This window comes from Rhinolophus ferrumequinum, chromosome 20, assembly GCF_004115265.2.
Source record: "Rhinolophus ferrumequinum isolate MPI-CBG mRhiFer1 chromosome 20, mRhiFer1_v1.p, whole genome shotgun sequence".
Taxonomy (NCBI): Eukaryota; Metazoa; Chordata; class Mammalia; order Chiroptera; family Rhinolophidae; genus Rhinolophus; species Rhinolophus ferrumequinum.
In genome coordinates this window covers 53,869,617-53,892,108 of record NC_046303.1, presented here as the reverse complement: position 1 = coordinate 53,892,108, position 22,492 = coordinate 53,869,617, and the positions used below count along the sequence as shown (strand labels likewise).

The 22,492-nt window shown below is 37.4% G+C and overlaps 1 protein-coding gene across 6 annotated transcripts in view; it reads right to left on the bottom strand.

Annotated features, from left to right (window-relative positions):
* The window catches only part of SUGCT (succinyl-CoA:glutarate-CoA transferase), a 719,436-nt gene that overhangs the window by 457,240 nt on the left and 239,704 nt on the right, over window positions 1-22,492 (bottom strand). For 5 of the 6 annotated variants that reach the window (XM_033088468.1, XM_033088472.1, XM_033088469.1 and 2 more), the window contains one exon: window positions 1,711-1,782. The exons of the other annotated variant lie outside the window; for it this stretch is intronic. In XM_033088468.1, coding sequence (XP_032944359.1) covers window positions 1,711-1,782 — 72 coding nt within the window. The remainder of the gene's footprint in view (window positions 1-1,710; window positions 1,783-22,492) is intronic. 6 annotated transcript variants of the gene reach the window in all.

The window sequence follows — 22,492 nt, the reverse complement described above, 5'->3', positions numbered from 1 at the left end:
AATCAGATTGCAATATTGCTCAACATGCCTAGCAAATGATGTAAATAACATTAAAATCCTATACTCATAAAACTTTTCTTCTGAGGATCCCAAGGAGTTTTATAGATATTGTCTTAACAGTTCACAATAGGGATTATCATTCCTAACTCACATATGGAAAAAACAAGGTCAAGTTATGCCATTCTCTACCGCCTTCTGATAGTTTACTTTTTAAACAATGTGTCAGAATACACCATGACAATAAGTCACATTTTAGTACAAAGACTTTTTTTATGGCAAATATTCTGCTTTCAGAAAATCTTTTTTCAAAAAATGTTCTTGTGGATATTTATGAGGAAGTTCAAAAGTTTCAAATTAATCAGCAGTAATGAATCAAAAATAAAAAGAAATCAGTACAGTTATTTTCAAAAGTGAAGAATATGTCAACCAGTGATTTCTCTTCCCTCCTTCCCCCATCTTCTGGAGAGAGCAAACTCCAAAACATATGGCCCAGGAAGAAAATCTGTACTCGTTTATAGCATCTCTGCAGCTAGAGTACGCAAATGACTTCATAGGCAACAGCTTCCGTATGTTTCATATTTTTAACATTGACCGTTCATAATACAGATTCTTTGATCCCAGATCAAATGTTTGAATCAATTTTCTCTACACTTACTCAGAGTCACCATTATAAAAGTTCCCCTCTTTCCCACCTCAGATGTTACAGCCCTTCCCGCAATCGGAACTATCTCCATTTGTCACCTTCTCCATGGTACTTCCCACCCTTTTGCTGTGGTTTTCAGTTCTACTCTCATACAAAACAGGCATGGTAATAAATAATTTTTGTACATAATAAGTTAACTGCAATAAACAAGGTTTGTATAAGGAACTCACAAGCATCCTGAATAAAACTGAAAGCTCATGGTATAGTAGTATGGTTAGTACAAAAAAATAAACCTCTTGCAATCAGAGAAAACATCCTTAGTAGGCGAGGTGAGGCCTTATCCTACAGGTAAGAAAAAGAAAAACAATATTTTTTAAAAAATAGATTATATTCCTGGTGTTACTACTGGAAAAAGTGAACTGAAACCTAAGGCCTTAATTTAAAAGAAAAGGCCAAAAACGTCTAGATAAATGAAAAAACATCAACATTTTAAGAAATGTCTAAGCAATGCTAAAAATTAGAGTATATTCAACATAAAATTATTTCAAATGATTCCAAGGCCTTTTTTAAGGCCTTGTTGAGGAGCAATATTTCTGATATAACTATTTGCTAAAACCTTAAAACATGCATTTTGCAGAAAGGTACTCAGTAAACAAAAGCTAATTTTAAATGAACTATATGTGGGCCTAATTAGATCTCATGCTGTGAAAGGGAGAGAAGGGGAAAATCCTGCTGTAAAAATTCCTTTATATTTATTTACTTATTTTCATTTCCTTTTTGTCTGAACTGGTAGACAGGTCAAGTTTTAGGATAATTTAAGTTACTCTCATTCTTCATTTCAAAATACAGATACCTCAAAAAAAAAAAAAATACAGTCAGAGTGCTGATTCAGACCCTGTACTTAGCATTTGTAAGTATGAAAATGGCATTTGTTTAAGTGCTAACACGGGGGTCCTGAGTTGGTTATAGACTAAGCAACACCTTTCTAGGCAAAAGTTAACCTTCTGGCTTTAAACTAAATGAGTTGTTACATGTATCATCCACCCATCCCAATGGCTACAAATTACCTTGCACACGGTAGCAAACTGCAGGTTATTTCCTGCTCCAACTACAAGATATCCATCCTTGGTTTTAAAAGCCTAAAATAAATAAATACACACATAAATATATATTTTTATATATTGAGAATACCACAAAAGTTGGCTTTAATTTCTAAAACTTATACAGAAAGTCTGTTCTAAAGCAATGCTATCAATTCAGTATCAATTAATCAGTATATTTTCCACTTATATTTGCATAGTTACTTTCATTTGGGATTTTCAAAGCACTTCCTGGCTCTTCCAATGTTATAACATCGGGGCGGGGGGCGGGGGGAGAAAATACGGGAATTTTGGAGTTTTACTACAACTCATAACATGAAATTCTGTCTTCATTACAGTATGGATTAATATTGGACTTTCCCAAAGTTTTGTGTTTTGTTTCCATTTTTCCTTCTAGGGCAAAGAAAGGGTACGTTATTTTCTACAAAGTGTAAGAAGAATTGATGGGGGAAAAAGAAAGCAGGAAAGAAAGAAAGGAAGAAGGGAGGATTGGATGAGTGAGCTGATGGAGCTACATTTCATCTTTGAAAATCTCAGATATAAACCTTTGGGCAATTTTCACTTTTTAGTAAGTGAAAATTGACACATCTGGATCTCTGGACCTCATGTGGCTTTATGTACCTGAAAATGTCTGCCCTTTTCGGAAACACATTCATTTGGACAGCAACACCTATAAGCAATGGACATTCCCACCTCCCATAGTCCTAGCCCCTCTGGACAACTCAGCACTCGCTTTCCACATGTGATCACAGTACAGGTTGGAGGAACCAAACTTTACCCTCAGAAAGACTTGTTCCTACTGTCCTTATGTAAATGAGTTCCTTTAGTTTCCTTCCTTTCTATGTAGCAACTGCTCTGGATCTTCACCTGCTTTTTCTCCACGTACTCCTGCCTCTGAGAAACATCTTTCTTGGCAGGGTTTACTCCTATGCTAATGATCTCGGTCCTACCTTGGCTCACATCCTCCAGAACCCTGCTCAATCACCTTGAATCTCTTCTCGTCCACTGGATTGTTGTCTTCTGTCTACATATAGGCTCATGCCTACATTAAAACTATTAACCACAACAAAACAAAATCTCCATCAATCCTGACACCCCTCTCAAGCTATCTTGAAATTTTTTTTTCTTCCCCCATCTCCAAATGATATGTAAGTGCCAGCTGCCTACACTTCTTCATCAACCACCAACGGTATTCCAATGCCCTCTGTCATCGGGATTCTTATGCTATCACTACACTGAGATTCTTTCCTTGACCCCTCTGTACTACTTAGTACTATTACCCATCCTATCCTTCAGGAATTGTCTTATCTCTTAAGCTCTGTCTGGGTTCATCTCCAATCTCTCTGACCTGTTTCATGCCTCTTTCTCAGAATTATCTCCTCCTCAGCCTTCAGGATTCCTTAAGCATCTGTATTTGGCCTTTTAGTTCACTTGCTTCTTATGGTAACCACTAGCCACATGTGGCTATTGAATTTAAATAAACTAAAATTAAATTAGTCAAAAAAGATTATACGTTATGATTCCACTTATATGAAAAGCACAAAATAGTCAAATCTATGGAGACAGAAAGATTAGTGGCTGTCTAGGGCTGAGGAAATTGTGGGAATTTGGGAGTTACTGCTAACTAATATCGAGGTTTTTTTTGTCAGTGATGAAAATATTCAAAATTGATTGTGGTAGTGACTGCATAACTCAGAATACACTAAGAACCATTGAATTCTATACTTTGAATGGGTGAAATGTATGTGAATTCTCAATAAACCTGTTGAGAATTAAGAAAAATTAAATTAACATTTCGATTCCACAGACACACTAGTTTCATGTCAAGCATTCGATAGCCACATGTGGCCAGTGGCCACCATATTAGCACAGAAAGGGAACACTTCCGTCATTGCAGAAAGTTGGACAGTTGCACAGTGCTGTTAGACTGCAGCTGGCAGACTGTAGTTTTTCTTTTATTGTTCCTACTAGGCCTAACATGATATCTGAAGAATAATAGGCAATTAATAAATGCTTGTAAAATGTTAATGAATGAATCAAATGATTGGTTCCATGTAATAGAATTGTGGCTAAAATGGATCAAGAAAAACACTTTAACAGAGTTTTATTTTATTTACATTTTTGCTTGATTTGGTAATGAATGTGACTAAGAAGGTATCACATGCACTATTTTAAATGTTTATTTTCCCTTGTCCACAGGACAAAACAAAGTTAGTGTTATAAATAATGCATTAGTGTTCTCAAACCATTGAAAAGGAATCTGAAATAAAACTGTGAGTGAGGGACAAAAGATTCTGAGCAGAGATGTCTCAACAAACCACTGATGACTATGAAGGTACACAGGCTGTTTGCTGTCTTTTTTTGCAGAGAGAGAGTGAGTCAGGGAGTAGATAAGTGATGCGAAGTAACAATGTGTGTTGCCAAGTATAATGCACAGAAAGATTTTCAAAATTTTAGATTAGTGACATACCCAACAAGTTTACATTTTGGGGTGTGTTCATTTCCTTTAAATTAATGAACAAATACCTGTAATCCTGAACCATACCATGAAATACATCTTTTCCAAATCCACTTTTTTTTCATTTTAAGCAGAGATAACTAGTTAATGATCACAGGAAAGTGAAGACTTAATAGCAGCTAGGCCACAAGAATACAATTAGACTGAAGACCACCACACATATTTGTGGGAATGAAGGTAAGATTCTGAGAGCTTTACATACTTATTTGTTCCTTGTTTTTGTTGCTACACTGTTTGTTTAATAAATATATTTTAAATAAATTTCTTTAAAAATATGACATTGTACTGTAGACTGAATGGTCATGTCCCCCCACTCCAATTGGTATGTTGAAATCCTAACCCAATGTGACGGTGTAAGGAGCAAGAACATGACCGTCTATGTACCAGGAAATAGGTCCTCACCAGGCACCACATCTGTCAGGGCCTTGATCTTGAGCCCCCTAGCCTCAACAACTGTGAGAAATAAATGTTTGTTGTTTAAGCCACGCAGTCTATGTATTGTTATAGCAGCCCTAATGAACTAAGACCTTGGTACTGAGAAGTTGGGTCCTGCAGTTCAAAAATAAAAAATAAAAATATGGAAGCATCTTTAGAACTGGGTAATTGGTAGAGACTAGAAGAGTTCTGAGGTACATGATAGAACAAAATCTATATTGCCTTCAACAAAACATTAAGGAGAATTCTGGTGAGAGCTCAGAAAGAAAGCGGAAAACTGTAGAGAGAGCCTTAGACTTCTTAGAGAATACCTATGCCATCCTAAACAGAATGCTGGTGGAAATAAGGATCATTTTGATGAGGTCTAAGATGAAAATGAGGACCATGTTATTGGAAACTGGAGGAAAGGCGATCCCTGTTACAAAATGGCAAAAACTTAGCTGAACTATGTTCATGTTCTAGTGTTTTGTGGAAGGTAGAACTTGGCAAGTGATGAAATTGGATATTTAGCTAAAGCTCTTCCTAAGCAAAGTACTGAAGTACAACTTGGCTCCTCCTGACTGTTATAGTACAATGTAAAAAGAGAAATGACTCAAAGACAGAATTGTTAAGCAAAAAGAAAACAGAAATTAAGGATTTGGAAAGCTCACAGACTATCTATACTGTGAAAAATGAGAAAATGTGGTCAGAAGAAAACATTAAAGGTGTGGCCAAGTGTCCATTTGATAAGATGTCCTTCAGCAGATAAATGAATAAATAAACTGTGATACATCCAGACAACGGAATATTATTCAGCATTAAGAAGAAATGAGCTATCAAGCCATAAAAAGACATGGAGGAATCTTACATGAATATTACTAAGTGAAAGAGGCCAATCTGAAAAAGCTACATGTTGTATGATCCCAAATATACGAGTATGACATTTTGGAAAAGGCAAAACTATGGATACAGTAAAAAGATCAGTAGTTTCCGGAGCAGGGGGGGAGAGAGGGATGAATAAGCAGAGCACAGAGGATTTTTAAGGCAGTGAAAATACTCTGTGTGATCCTATCCATTATGATGGATACATGTCATTATATATTTGTCCACACTGATAGAATGTACAACACCAAGAGGGAACGCTAATGTAAACTATGGACTTTGGATGAGTATTATGTACAATGTAGGTTCATCAGATGTAGCAAATATACTCTGGGGTGAAGGGAGTGGGGGGGAGTCTTTACATGTGTAGGGGAGGGGATATATTGCAAATCTCTGTACCTTTTGTTCAATTTTTCTGTGAACCTAAAACTGCTCGAAAGATTTTTTGTTTAAAAAAAAAAAAAGACAACGGGAAGCATCCTTATCATGATGATGATGTTCTGTATCTTGGCTGTATCAGTGGTAACATCCTGGTTGTGAATATTGTACTATAGTGTTGCAAGATGTTGCCATTGGAGTAAACAGGATAAAAGCTACACAGGATCTGTCTCTATTATTTCTTAAAATACATGTAAATCTAAAACTATCTCAATATTGTTAAGTTTTTTTTTTAAGATGCCAGTGTATTACATTAGGGCCCTGACAACAGAGATGGAAGGAAATAGAGTCAAGAAGTACTAGGTGGTAAAATCGACTGAGTTGGTAATGACTTGAATATGATGGTTGAGAGTTAAAGGTTAAGGGAGAAGAAGGTGGAGTGTATGGTGTTTAGGTTTCTGAGGATATTTTGAGATATTCCAGAAGAAATTTCAAATGAGGAGGAGTTGAGGACCAGATGAAAGTCGGAACTGTAGATAACACTTGGGAGTCATTTGATTCTAACCTATTACTAAAGCCATCACATAGATGAGGCCATTTAGAAAGAGAGTTCAAACTGTAGAGTAAGGGAAAAAAGAGCCAAGGATGAGTCTGAAGGCCTCCCCCCCTGGAAGACCTGGGAGAAGAGGAGTTAGCCAGACAGTGAAGTGGGGACTAAAGAATGCCCACAGGTGGTCTTTCGTGATCTCGGTAAATGATTCCCTGGTGTCACAATGCAGACAGAATGCAGTTTGAAGGGACTCAAGGACTAAGTAACAGTTAAGGAAATGGAGAAAGCACATGCAAATATCTGTCTGAGAAGTGTGGCTGTGAAGGGGGAAAATGAGCAAGGGACTGAGAATACAGGTTGCCTGCAATGCAGAGGCTGGTCCCCATGTCAGTATGGTGGCAGGAAGCTGAGGAAGTTCCAACTGGGTCCATGTACTTGCTGATAAAAGAAGGGAGGAGGCCACCAACTGAGTAGGGCTGGGAGATATGAGACTAGAAGACTGAACAGAGACGTGCTGATGTGTCATTGAAGAGAGTGGTAGAACAGAGTCACCAGATAAACACAACGGGAACGCTGAAGATTTGAGAACCCAACTGAATGCCTTTCTCCATTATCTCCCAGTTACACACAATAAATGAATATTTACATTCACTAGGTTTAGGGTTTTGCCAGAATAATATGAAGAAAAGATACAGGTTTAGGAAAATTAGAAAAATACCCAGGATGTTATTAAACAATGAATCATGGACAATCTGGATAAGGAAGGTGGTGAAGACAGGAGGTGGTATGGATAGGGCAAAGGGAGACGTGTCAGTGGATAAATCCTGATGAAGTCAAAAAACAGTCATAGTAAGAGCATGGTAGAAGAACAGGAGACTACAGATGGTCAAAAGGTAAAATGCTTCACTCACTGATTATTGAAATGAAACAATTTCAAGGGAATTGAGCCACAGTGTAAGGTACATAGAATAGTTGCTGATAAAAGGTTGGGACTCAATAAATATCATTACTATTAAATAATCACTAATATACTGAGCTCTACATAGTGCATTCTAACCCTTTACATCCTGATGCCTAGGCCCTCATCCACTCTGCAAATCACCCATCTTTCTCACTCCCATGATTGCCCCACTCTCCATATCAGGCAAGGTAAGTGACAACATGCCATGCTTTCACCCCACTGGCAGGATTTCCATCTTTGGGAGAATTCAATCAAAAGCACTGAATTGGGCTGCAAACACTCACCACTTTTATAAGGAAGTCAAGCTTCAGGAGGAAAACACAATTGCTTCTACATGAAAAGAGCAGGGGCAAATATCTATAGTTTTTTTATTTTGTTTTTATTGAATTTATTGGGGGTGACTGGTTAATAAAACTATGTAGGTTTCAGATATACAATTCTATAATACATCACCTATATACTGCATTGCGTGTTAACGACCCAAAGTCAATTTCCTTCCATCACCATATATTTGACCCCCTTTACCCTCTTCTACTAATCCCCAACCCCTTACTTTCCAGGAACCAATAAACTGTTGTTTTGTTACTTTGTTAGTTTGCCTTGTTCGTTTGTTGCTTTCAGTTTTATATCCCACATATGAGCGAAGTCATATGGTTCTCGACTTTTTCTGTCTTGACTTATTTCACTTAGCATTATAATCTCATGATCCATCCATGTTGTCGCAAATGGCACTATTTCATCTTTCTTATGGCAGAGTAGTATTCCATCGTTATCTAATCAATCATCTATCGAAGGATACTTCAGTTGTTTCCATGCCTTGGCCACTGTGATAAATTCTGTAATGAACACAGGAGAACACATATCTTTATGGATAAATATTTGCAGATTTTTGGGATACATACCCAGAAGAGGAATTGCTGGGTCACATGGTAATTCTATTCTTAATTTTTTGAGGAACCTCCATACTGTTTTACATAGCAGCTGTACCAATGTACATTCCCACCAACAGTGTATGAGGTTTCCTTTTTCTCCACAGCCTCTCCAACACTTGTTATTATTTGTATGTCTTTTTGGGAGAAGTGTCTGTACAAGTCCATGGCCCAATTTTTAATTGGTTAGGGCTTTTTTGCTGTTGAGTTGTAGGAGTTCTTTATGTATTTTGGATATTAGCCCCTAATCAGAGGTGTTGTTTGCAAATATCTTCTCTCATTTGGTTGGTTGCCTCTTTGTTTTGCTGATGGTTTCTTTTGCTATGCAGAAGCTTTTTAGTTTGATATAGTCCCATTCATTTATTTTGACTTTTACTTCCCTTGCCTTTGAGGTCAAATTTATAAAATCCTCTTTGAACCCAAGGTGCCTAACTTTAGTACCTATGCTTTCTTCTATGCAGTTTATTGTCACAGGTTTTTTATTTAGGTGTTTGATCCATTTTGAGTTCATTTTGGCATATGGTAACAGATAGCAGTCTAGTTTCATTCTTTAGAATGTGACTTTCCAATTTTCCCAGCACCATTTATTGAAGAGGCTTTCTTTTCTCCATTGTATATTTTTGGCTCCTTTGCTGAAAATTATTTGCCCATAAATATGTGGGTTTATTTCTAAGTTCCCAATTGTGTTCCAAAGCTCTGTGTGTCCGTTTCTCTGCTAATACCATGCTGTTTTGATTATTGTTGCTTTCCAATGTAATTTTAATACCTCCGGCCTTGTTCTTTTTACTCAGGATTGCTTTGGATATTTGAGGTCTTCCGCGATTCCATACAAATCTGATGATTTTTTTGCTGTATTTCTTTTAAAAAATGCCACTGAAATTTTGATGGAGATTGCATTAAAGCTGTATATTGCTTTGGGTAATATGGCCATTTTAACTATGTTCATTCTTCTAATGCATGAACATGGAATATTTTTCCATTAATTTGTGTCTTCTTCAATATCTTTTAACAACATCTTATAATTTTCAGTGTATAGTTCCTTCACATTCTTTGTTAAATTTATTCCTAGGTATTTTTTGTTGTTGAAATTGCAAAAGGATTTTTTTTTTAATTTCTTTTCCTGAAATTTCCATTGTTAATATAGGAATGAGATGGCTTTTTATACATTGATTTTTTTATTCTGCAACTTTATTGTATTTGTTTATTGTTTCCAAGAGGTTTTTGGTGGGGTCTTTATGATTTTATGAGTATATGTAAAGAATCATGTCTTACGCAAAACATGACAATTTAACTTCTTCATTCCCAATTTGGGTGCCTTTTATTTCTTTCTCTTGCCTGATTGCTCTGGCTAGGACATCCAATACTATGTTGCATAAGAGTGGGGGCCAAAGGGACATCCCTGTCTTGTTACTGATCTAAGAGGAAAAACTTTTAGTTTTTCACCATTAAGTATATTAGCTGAGGATTTGTCATATATGGTCTTTATTACATTGAAGTAATTTCCTTCTATACCCTTCTTATTAAGTATTTTAATCATAAATGGATGTTGTATCTTGTCAAATGTTTTTTTCTGCATCTATTGATATGATCGTATGATTTTTAAACTTTATTTTGTTTATGTGGTGTATCACACTGATCAATTTGCGAATGTTGAACCTTGTGCCCATGGAATGAACCCTACTTGATAGCGATGTATTGTTGTATTCGATTTGCTCGAGTTTTGTTTAGGATTTTTGCATCTGTGTTCATGAGAGAAATTGATCTGTAGTTTTCTTTTTGTGTGTGTGTTATCCTTCCCAGGTTTTGGTATCAGGGTAATGTTTGCCTCATAAAATGAGTTAGGAAGTATTGCCTCTTCTTCAGTTTTTTTGTAAAAATTTGAGAAGGACAGGCATTAACTCATTTTTGAGTGTTTGATAGAATTCACTGGGAAAGCCATCTGGTCCTGCACCTTTGCTTTTGGGGAAGTTTTGGATGATTTGTTTCAATTTCCTTACTGTTGAATGGTCTATGTAGGTTTCTCCAGTTCTTTGTGATTCAGTCTAGGATGGCTATATGTTTCTAAGAACTTGTCCATTTCTTCTAAGTTATTGAATCTGGTGGTATATAGTCCTTTATAGTATTCTTGTATGATCCTTTGTATTTTTGTGGTATCTGCCTTAACTACTCCTCTTTCATTTCTGATTTTATTTGTGTCTTTTTTTATTTTTCCATAATGAGACTAGCCACGGATTTGTCGATTTTATTAGTCTTTTCAAAGAACCAGCTTTTGTCATATTAATTTTTTCTATTGTCTTTTTGTTCTTTACTTCACTTAATTATGCTCTAATATTTATTATTTCCTTCCTTCTACTGACTTTGGATTTCATTTGTTCTTCTTTTTCTAGTTTTTTAAGATGTAATGTAAGGTTGTTTATATGGGATACTTCTTATTTCTTGAGATAGGACTATAATGATACAAATTTCCATCTAATTGCCACTTTTGCAGCATCCCAAAAGTTTTGATATGTTTTATTTTCACTCTCATTTATTTGTATGTATCTTTTGACCTGTCCTTTTATTGCTCCTTTTTATTCATTCGGTTAGTAGCATGTTGTTTAATCTCTACATATTTGTGGTTTTTCTCGCTTTCTTTTTGCAGTTGATTTCCACTTTCAAAACATTGTGGTTGGAGAATATGCTTGGTATGATTTCAATCTTATTAAACTTGAGGAGTCTAGTTTTGATCCCAACATGAGGTCTATCCTTAGAAATGTTCCATGCGCACTAAAAATGTATAATCTGGTGTTCTGGGTTAAAAAGCTTGGTAAATGTCAATTGTGTCCATTTGGTTTAAGTGTCATTTAAGGCTGATATTTCCTTATTGATTTTCTGTTTGATGATCTATCCAAAGATGTCAATGTATTTAGGTCCCCTAGTACAACTGTGTTTTCGTCAGTTTCTCCCTTTAGTTCTGTTAGTAGTTGCTTTGCACATTTTGATGCTCCCTGACTGGGAACATACATATATTGATAAGTGTTATGTCTTTTGTTGTATTGTCCCCTTTATCATTATGAGATGTCTATCTTTGTCTCTTGTTACCTGTTTACCCTGAAGTCTGTTTCCTCAGGTATAAGTATGGATACATTCGCTTCTTTCTGTATGTCATGTGGTTGGAGCATCCTTTTCCGCCCTTTCACTTTGACCCTGTATTTGTTCTTGTAGCTGAGATATGTCTCTTGGAGGCAATATATGGTTAGGCTTTGTTTTTTTATTCAATCTGCTACTCTATGCCTTTTTATTGATGAGTTCAGACCATTCACATTTAGAGTGATTATTGATATGTGAGGATTTCCTATAGCCATTTTATCTTTTGTTTTCTGGTAGCTCAGTGTCCCCATTGTTTCTTTGCCCTGTGTTTTCTGTCTGTTATTGTAGTTTGTTGGTCTTCTGTGATTTTTTTCCCCTGTTTTCTCTTTTTTTATACGTATGTGTCTCAGTTCTAGATTTTTTTTGAGTGGTTACCATTGAGTTTATGTAAAAGAAAGTTTCATACATACAGTAGTGCTTTTTCTTATGCATGCATCTTACCTCCATTCCCCTTTTCATATTCAGACCTTTACCCCGTCCTCTTTTATGTTTGTGTTGTCACAAATTATCCCTATTTATGCTGTGAGTTCACTTCTGAGTTGCAGTAGCCATTGTCTTCTTCTTCTTTTTCATGTTTTTACCTCCTTCCACCTTTTATGTTATATTTAAGTGTATAGTGCCCTATTCTGAATAGGGGTTGCAATTTTCTGCTTCTCTCTGTCTGTTAGTCATCTTCCTCACAGTTTTGTATTCTTTGGGGTTTTTTGTTTCAGGTAGAATAACCCCCTTCAGTATTTCTTGTAATGCAGGCCTTGTGGTAGAAAATTCCTTCAGCTTCTGTATGTCTGGAAAGGTCTTTATTACTCCTTCATATCTAAAGGGTAATTTTGCTGATACATTACTCTTGGCTGGCAATTTTTCCCTTTCAATAGTTTGAATATTTGATTCCACTACTTCCTAGCTTATGGTTTCTGCTAAAAATCTGATGATAATCAAATGGGATTTCCTTTATAAGTTACCATCTTCTTTTCCCTGGCTGCCTTGAGAATTCTTTCTTTGTCATTAATTTTTGACAGTTTTAATATAGTGTGCCTTGGAGAAGGCTTTTTTGGGCTGAGATAATTAGGTATTCTGTTTGCTTCTTAGATTCAAGGATTCAGTTCTTTCCACAATTTTGGGAAGTTCTCACTGACTATGTTTTAATAGGCTCTCTTTTCACTTCTCCCTCTCTTCTCCTTCCGGTATGCCCATTATTCTTATATTGCTCTGTGAGATAGGTCTTGTAGAGTTCTTTCATTTCTTTTAACTCTCAGGTCTCTCCTTCTATCTGCATCATTTCCAGATTTCCATCTCTTATATCACAAATTCTTTCCTCCATCCAGTCAGCTGTATTTCCGAAGCTCTCTATTTCATTCTTCATCTCTTTTATTGAGTTCTTCAGCTTCAGAATTTCTACTTGGTTCTTTTTGAAAGTTTCAATCTCTTTGGTAAAGTATTTGTTCATTGATTTTATTTGTGAGTTCATTAAAGTTCCTATCTGAGTTTCCTTGCATCCTGTGGAGTTCTTTCAGGACAGCAATCTTGAATTCCCTGTCATTTAAGTCCATACTTCCATGTCTTTATTTTCTGGAGATTTTTAAATTTCTTTCTGAACTGCCTTGTTACTTAGGTTGTTCATGGCATTTGATGAGTTATTTCTCCTCCTAGACATTTATGGGAATGAGTTCTGAGGCAAGTTGATATGAAGGGGTCTTTGTTTTGTTTTCCACTAGGTAGTACTGGAGTGTTTTATTTTCTCTTTCCCTGCTCTGGCTTCTCACAGTGGAAGATTCCCTGGGGAGGTGAGTGTCTCCTTTGTGATCAGGTCACCCTGGTCTCAGGTCCCAACCCCCATGGGAGAATGTGGTGGGCAGGGTTTCTGAGCCCCTGAAATCCCAGTGCTGCCCCTGCAGCCAGATGCAGAGCAGTGTGCCTCAGCAGCCCTGGGTGCCCTGCTGGGATCAGCAGTGAAAGGTGGGCTGGGAGAGGCCAGCTGGTGTATTTGTGGCTTGGTTCTCCTCCAAGTAACGGCAACTGCCAGACCACGACTGCCTCTCTATCTCCACCCTTACCACTCAGATTAGTCGCAGTATGCATCTGCCACTCAGGAACTGTCTCTCCAGCTTTCAGAGCTGTAGATAATCTCTCTTTAATCCCAATACTCACTGGTAGTTTCTTCTGGGGCTCCAGCTAGCTCTGGAAGGGTGCAGGGAGGTGAGTTCTGGGAGGGTGAGGGGAGGTGGCCAGGCTCTGTGGCTTTGTTTTCTGCTATAGGAAGTTCCAATGTTCTGGCAGCTGCTAGAACATAGCTGTCATACTTCTGTATTCAGTCTCTGCCCCGATCATTGGGTTCAGTTGTGTTATATGCTGATCACTCAGGCAGAAATATTCGGGGCCACCAAGAGTGCACCTGCAGCCTGTATCCTCCCCCGCACCTGGGACCACAGTGAGCTCCAGGCTACATCCATGGCACCATCTCTGCTTCTCCCTTCCCTCCTCTCCTATTCGCCCTGCCCCTATTTGCCCACCTTCAGATGTCTCAATGCATGAATCTCTCAGGCATGTCTGTATATTGTGCAAGGAATCCTTTGTTGAATTACAGCTGTTCAACTCGTGAAGGGGAGAGTTCACGGGGACGCTTCATGCCACCATGCTCCTGATTTCACTCCAAATTTCTATAGTTTTAAAAGGCAAAGCCAAAACCAAGCCTTTGCTCATGGAAGACCAGATTTTATTATTTCTGAGGAAAGAAATGCTTCTTGCTATGAGCTATGCTTCTTCAATCAAGGGTGACAAGTTTCATTGATAGGGAAACCACACAGAAATTATATGAATTTTTTTCACATTTTAGTCATGATAAACCTCTTTTCTTGGGAGAGAGGTGTTTTTTAGGCTGAGGAAATATTGTGTCAAGGAAATGCCCCAAGGAAACAGCACAACTTAGCAAATCGGGTGACATGTAAAAGTCAAGAGGACCTGGAGGTTCAGAGTTTGGTTCCTCTTGTCAGAGCAATTTCAGATATAAAATGGGACCACACCTGAAAGACAGAGGGGTAAAGATGTAAGATTCAGGAGCAGAGAATATTGAGCAGACTTGAAGGCAAAGAAATAGGAGGATCAATCTGGAGTTCTCATTGTTCTTGGAAGTTTCTATTTCTTCCCAGATACTCTGCTTTCTGAGCTTCTAGGCATGTTAACCTGCTTTAATTGTGTCCTAATTATTGAGCTGACTAAATATAAAACCACAGGAGGATCTCTAGAAGTTCTGCATCAACTCAATATATCAGCTCATCAAAAGGAAAAAAGGAAAACGGAAATTTTCTGTATCACCCCCTTCAGCTAACATATTGATTTATCAGTATTTTCTCTGGTCTAAGTAAAGTGCATAAAATTGGTAGTGTGTCTACTTCAGAAACAAAGGCACAAATGTCAAGCCTTCTTGGAGATACTTAATTTTTAACAAGATTTTCTTCCACAAAAGGTAACCATTGCTAAATGATTTCATCATCCACTGGAAAAAGACATTCCATGAAGTTTAACTCACGGCCATGAGAATGTTTTCTGGAATGTCAAGCAGTTCTTGACTTTGGGTCTGTGCTAGTACATTGTGACAAATATAGAGCACTGTTTCCTACCATTAACAGTTCAGTTCACCTTATGGTGCTGAAGCTGGATGAGCCAGATGGCAATGAGGCACAAACTGCTTACCACTCAAGCACAGCGTCATCTACGGGATGGAACTGGGTGATAAGTGGTAAGCGAGCCCGGGAGTCTCTAATTTCACCTACTACCTATTTGACTTTGCACATTTTCATAGGAAATGGCCATTTTGAGGACCCATTTCTATATATTAACCCTTTTCTTGAATTCTAGAGTAGCCTTGAAAGCAATATCATGTACTGATTTCCGGTCCCCCCACAGGCCAGGATTTACAAATTCCACAGGAAGTTTGAATGTTCAAAGATTTGCTTGAGGTTCTTCAAAACCAATTAAATTTTATTTCAAATCAAATGTATCTAGGTTTTTCAGTCACTCAGTTTCTGATACTCTGTGTGGAAACAATGGCAAGGAAGGAAATGGAAACTGTCTTAAATTTTTTATATTCTTCCCAAATTGTCAATGGATATTATTTTTCTTATAGAAGAAGTCCTTTTCAAGGGAAGCCTGGAGTCATTCAAGAAAACAGTCAACATGTGTCTCAGACACAATGTAAAATGGCACATGGAGTTATTTTTCCTGGAAAGTATGGGCCAGAAACTGGTTTTGATAATCCTAAATTAATTGCATTATAAAAAATCTTAAACCAAATTATTTGGAATAGGCTGCCAAAAGCATCTACTATTTAATGGAAAAGTAACAAAAAAATTCTACTGCAAAGTCCATATTGATTATCCAGGAGCACTTCAAGGTAAAAAACCCCTTGAATGTGTTAAGCATTTTTTAAGTGCCCTTGATTTTATCTCAAACATGTTACATCAATCACATTAGCATACTAGTAATGTACCATACAATAAAACATTATTTCTGACAATGAGCCTACATTTATCTCAAACTAGTTAAAAGCCTTCATAGGCCAGCGCTTTATTCAAGCTGTCACATTTTACCTTTAAGCAAAGAATCAAGCTACAAAATAATATTAACTAAAGTTACAATAAGAATATTCTAAAGTGGATTACAGAGTGGATTGCCAATAAGGTTTTGCAAACATATCTTAATTCTATCATATCTGAAGATTTATCAATGACAAGACATAGAGCACATACAGTAAGATTGAAATTGTGGGGGGTGGGCGGAGCTGACATTAGGCCTGCCCATTAGATGTGAAGCGGCACTGGGGTATAGGCCCAGCTGACAGGAGAATATGTAAAGGTGGAATAAGCATGGTTCAGGAAAGCAGTCAGTAAGAAAAACTATGGGATACGGGAAGGAAATGATGTGAGAAATTTCAAAAGAATAATCCTTGAAAGCCCTACAGTAGGCAGCTGGTCCCTGAAACGTACATGCAGACGCTTCAAGGTCCCACTTACGAAAGGAGGCCCAGAGACTTGCCAAATGTCTATAAGAGGAACTGTGAAAGTAAGGCAAAGGGTGGATGGACTGCGACCAAGCAGTTAACTACATGAGAAGTCCGGGGAATACAGGCAAAAGCAGAAGCCCAAGCCCTTGAACAAAGGTACACGAAGCAATGAGAATGACCTCTGGTGATCACAGCCTGGCTACCAGATCAAGACAACTTAGAGCCAACATGCTACCCACTGTAGTCACACCTAACATCTAGGACAATATTTGGCATAATAGGAGCTTAACACATGCTGTTCAGTCGAGTCCAACGTATTAATGATGGATCACAGCAAACTAGGAAATTCAAGAAATATACAAAAAAGTTGTTGGCAAAACTGGTAAGCATGAAGTAAAAAAGATGAGGCACTGTAAGTGACCCAAAAATGAGGACCCCCTGGGAATGAAAAACACACTAAGAATCAATTCCCACCTGACTTCCTTCCTCACTACATGTAAGGGTGAACATAAACGTCATGGGAAATGGACAAATGTGCCCTGTAGTTGGAACAATGAGGAACTCAGTCCCTCTAATTAAGCACTTCTCATTCTTTCTACCACGGTCAAAATTTAGCCCATTCACAAGACAGCTCTTCTACTTTCAGAGGCTATTTAATTGTCCAAAAGATCTCTTCTCTTATCCCCCTAATACTCAGAGCCAAGGATCTCTCAACCTGCCACAGTGTTTGGAAGTTGTTATCCTGAAGGCTGGCCAGAAGAAATCTCCTGGCATCTTGCCATGGAGCAGGACCAACAAAGATCCACTCATACGCCACCACTTCCAACCATCAATTACATCATCATCATACCAACCCAGCACCAATGGCAGATGTTGCTGTAACTGGCACTGTCTTGAAGCATATAGGATCAACCTTAGTATTCTTCCCAGAAAACACTCCAGATAGCTACTACAAGTAACTAACATGAATTGGAAGTAAAATTTCTTTTTCATCCAAATATAAAATAGGTTCCTGTATAGAAGCTTTAGAATCTAAAGTACACAGATACTCAAAACATCATTAGGCTTGGCCCAAAGATCATGGGAAGTGCCGATGGCTATTTGGCTTATTCAGTCGAGAATGAGTGCTTATGGGATGGCCCTGCTATCTCACAGGGGCAGGTGAAACACAGTCCGTATGGGATAACCACGTTCTCTAACACAAATCAACTCCAGGGTCAGGAAAAGCTCAGGGAAGTCTCCACCTTAAATATTTACAGACCTTTCTAACTGAGACAAGTGATGGAAAAGGTGGTAGGCTGCAAGCAGCTAGTAGGACTTTGATGAGATTGCCATATTTCAGGGTCTGGACTGGTTCTTTAGAGAACTCACTCCTTCACCTAGGTGATTAGGACCTGGGAGGCTAACTCAGGCCATCTAACATGCATGTGAGATTAAGGTAGATGCCAGAGTGATGAATTGCTACTGTATAGAGAGAAAGAACTATATTAGAAGCCAGAACCCTTGAAGACTATATGATCAATGAATTCTCTCCCTGGGAAATTAATAATCAGAAGGCCAAATTATCAGAGTTGAGCATGGATTAATTACTTCTGGTCTCAAGTGCTCATGAATCTGGATACTGAGTCAAGCCTGAATCTGATGATGGAAAGATCAATTGACCCTTCTATGTGTGGCTATGAGAAGCAGCAGAAATGAGCCCAGGCTTGTTCAAAAGAAGGAGTCATGCTGAATTGCTAGAGGATCAAGGTCTCAAAACGTACCTCAACCATTTCCATTTCATGAAATACTCAAGAAAAAACAAGATGCACTCCAAATCTTTTTCTCTACATTCGTGTCTGTCACAGGCTACCCGAGGAAGGCAGACTCACACAGGCACATATACCAGGACGGAGGTCCGGGGGCTGTTATGTGAGGTTCTTTTGCATCAAAATTTAGACCAACTAGGAAGTTGTTCCTTCCAAAGTTACTTAACAGCAGAGCCATTACAAGCATTCTTCCAAAACAAGCTGAAAAGAATTTTCAATAAGTCCTTCCAGTAGGTCGGAAGGTGAAGAAAGCAGTCATTCTTTCTGGTCTCCATAACCACTTCAGAGAAGATATTTGGTATTTCTGTACCCCCCTGCCAGCAATGGTCATATTAGCTAAAAGGCCAAGAGTAGCAGGAAATTCTGTTTTAGACTTTATTTATCTGTTTAAGTAATTGCTACATCTTAGTTCCTCTGGGATTCATGCTCTATAAATAAAGGTGGGAATGAGTTAAAAAATTTTATGCATACTAACAGAATATTCTGGAAATAATTTATCACTCTCTATTTCCTCAAGCACTGTAATTCTTCATCCCAATTTCATTAAATGTGTCTAATTTCTATTTCACCCCCTCCCAAAACCCCCTGAAGAAGCAGCTTCATGCATCATGTGACCAACCATTCCTCACCTCTAGTTGACTAAAACAGCGTGGATACCACTCTCAAGCCAGCCAATAGATCCACTAGCCAGGAACCAGTTACATCAGCTTGAGAGTTCAAAAACTCATGTGGAGGTGGGGCTGGGATGGCCATCAAGGTGTAAGTAAGAAAGAAAGTCTCAGAAAGACTGAAACTCAGACTATGCAAAGCAAACAATATGGACTAAGCCACTGCACGTGCACGATGTCGCCCTGATTCTCACCACACAGCTACACTTTTGTTTCTGCAAAATCTCTGTAGCCTTCCAATAACCTTCCCCTTATCCACTCCACCCCTATTTATCAGAGTTGGTTTGACTCCATTTCTGTTTGTTAGAACCAAAAAAGACCTCAATATAGATTTCCTAAACTGTTATATGATGCAAATTCGGAGTCAATATATGACTGGAGTTCTTTGCACAGCAGAGTTTTGGGGAAGCAGTGAGCCACAAGGCTGGGTCTATATCTTACGGGCTCACTGTCAATTTGCTTAGCACAGGGCCTGACATATAAGGAGTCCTTACATGTATTTGAATATATTTATTTTTACTAGAGATTTTAAACTGACATTTCCCAAACTAGTTCCATAAAACACTGTTCTATAAAGTACTAATTACAATCTTCCTTCTTTCCACCACACACACACACACACACACACACACGTGTGCACACTCACACATCTTTTCTTCACTAAGTTTGAGAAATGCAATTGAACAGCATTTTTTACTCTACTTTTCAAACTTTAATGTGCTAGTAAGTTTATGAATCTCCAAAAGAGGCCTAGAATTTTTTAAAAGGAGTTTCTCAGATTAATTTGATCATGAAACCCTTTTTTGAAGGCATACCAATTAATTTCTCCCAGAAGACTTTTCCACAGAAAAGGCCAGAAACCCATCAGGCCTGTACAGGAGCGAGGACCCTGCTGACAGCCAGAAGACTCCACAGAGTGTGAGCTTTCATTTTCTCCAGTGTTTATTTCACAAATTAACCGATTTATTTAAAGTTTGATTTACTATTATACCCTAAAGGATAAACTATGTTTGCAATTTTATACAAGTCCCTAATAAAGGATTTAGCTAAATTGCAAAAGAAAAATGTTGTGACTTATTTTACCTTAATCCATATTTTCCATCTAATAAGGTCAAGTTTAAAACAAAAAAAAAATTGTTAATGACCATGAAATCTTGTTAATCAGGTGGTGTGAGCAGAGAATGACACTTGCAAAGTTCTTCGGGCACTTCTCTCCACATGTTAATAAATTAAAATTCAGTTTTTAATTATTTAACTACATACAGTAAATTATTTTGCTTTTCAGGTAGTAGTCCCTCTCTGCTTCCATTTCCCTACCATTCACTTCTTCCTTCCTGCCCTCCTTGTAATATGGCTTCCATCCCAGTACTCCACCAAAACTATTCTCAAATGGCATCTTTATCACAATTGTTTTTCTCAAAGTCCTCACCTTGGTTGATCTCCTTGCCCCCAATAACAATACTCTCCTGTTTTACCCTGGGGAGAAACTACACAATCTTACTTCCTTTTAATTCCAATTTCTCCTACTCTGTGGGATTTCCTGAGCTTTTCTCCTCACCTGTCTTCTTTTTTCTCCTTATCTTTCAGTTCTGTCACCTCACTCACTCCCAGAGATTCAACCATGACTTCTTCAGGAATCTGCTTTGTAACACTGACCTACTTCTAAGCTCTTATACTAAATTCTTCAAAATCAGTAATCAAAATTGAATTCATTAACTACCAGGACTGGGACAAGTTGGGAAACTGCATCCAGGAATACCCTCATAGAGGGACCAGATGGCTTCACTGGTGAATTCTACCAAATGTTTAAAAAAGAATTAATACCATTCCTTCTCAAACTCTTACAAAACAGATTGAGGAGGAAAAAACCCTTCCAAACTTATTTTATGAGGCCAGCATTACCATGATACTAAGCCAGACAAACACACCACAAGAAACGTAAATAACAAACCAATATCCTTCATAAATATAAATGCAAAATTCTTCAACAAAATACTAGCAAACTGAATTCAACAGCACACAAAAAGGATCGTACACAATGACCAAGAGGGTTTATCCAGCGATGCAAGAATGATTCAACATATGAAAATCAATTAATGTCTGTTAATCACTACATTAACAGAATGAAGAATAAAAGTTACATGATAATCTCAATAGATGCAGAGGAAGCATTTGACAAAAATCAACACCCTTTCATGATAAAAACTCTCAACAAACTAGGAACAGAATGAAATTCTGTTCACATAATAAAGGCCATATATGAATAGCCCACAGCTTCACATAATAAAGGCCATATATGAATAGCCCACAGCTAACAATATACTCAACAGTGGAAAATTTCCCCGAAAGATCAGGAATAAGGCAAGGATGTCCATACTTACTTACCACTTCTATTTACTAGAGTACTGGAGATCTTAACCAGAGAAATTAAGCAAGAAAAAGAACTAAAGGGCACTTTCTTTTCTAATAGGAAAGAGAAGTAAAATTGTCCCTATTTCAGGTGATGTGATCTTTCATTAATATATAGAAAATCTTTAAAATACCATTTAAAAAACTGTTAGAATTACTAAACAAATTCAGTAAAGTTGCAGGTTACAAAATCAACATAAGAAAAATCTATTTTGTTTCAATATACCACCAACAAAATATCTGAAAAGCAAATTAGGAAAACAATCCCATTTAGAATAGGATCAAAAGAATAAAATACCTAGGAATAAACTTAACTAAGGAGGTAAAAAAGACACATGTATACAGAAACCTACAAAACGTTGATGAAAAAAAAATTAAACAAGACAAAAAGAAACTACATCCTATGTTCATGGATTGGAAGACTCACTATTTTTTAAATGTCCACACTAACCAAAGTGATCTACAAATTCATCGCTATCCCCATTAAAATCTCAATGGTATTTTTTTTACAGATATAGAAAAAACAATTCTAAAATTCATATGGGAACTACAAAGGACCACAAATAGACAAAGAAATCTTGAGAAAGAAGAACAAAGCTAGATACATTACACCTCCTAATTTCAAAATATATTACAAAGCTATAGTAATCAAACCTGCATGGTTCTGGCATAAAGACAGACATACAGACTAATGGAACAGAACGGAGAGCCCAGAAATAAATCCATGCATATGCAGTCAACTGATCTTTAACAAGATTGCCAAGAATACACAATGAAAAAAGGACAGTCTCCTTAACAAATGGTGTTGGGAAAACTGGATGTCAACATGAACATCTATCTGTCTTACGTCATACCAAAATAAATCAACTCAAAATGGATTAAAGACTTAAACGTAAGACCCAAAACTATAAAATTCCTAGAGAAAACATTGGGGAAAAGCTTCATGACACTGGTCTTGGCAATGATGTCATGGATATTACACCTAAAGCACAGGCAACAAAAATAAAAACAAGTAGGATTAGATCAAACTAAAAAGTTTCTGCACAGCAAAGGAAATAATGACACAGTGAAAAAGCAACCTACAGAATGGAAGGAGATATTTGCCAA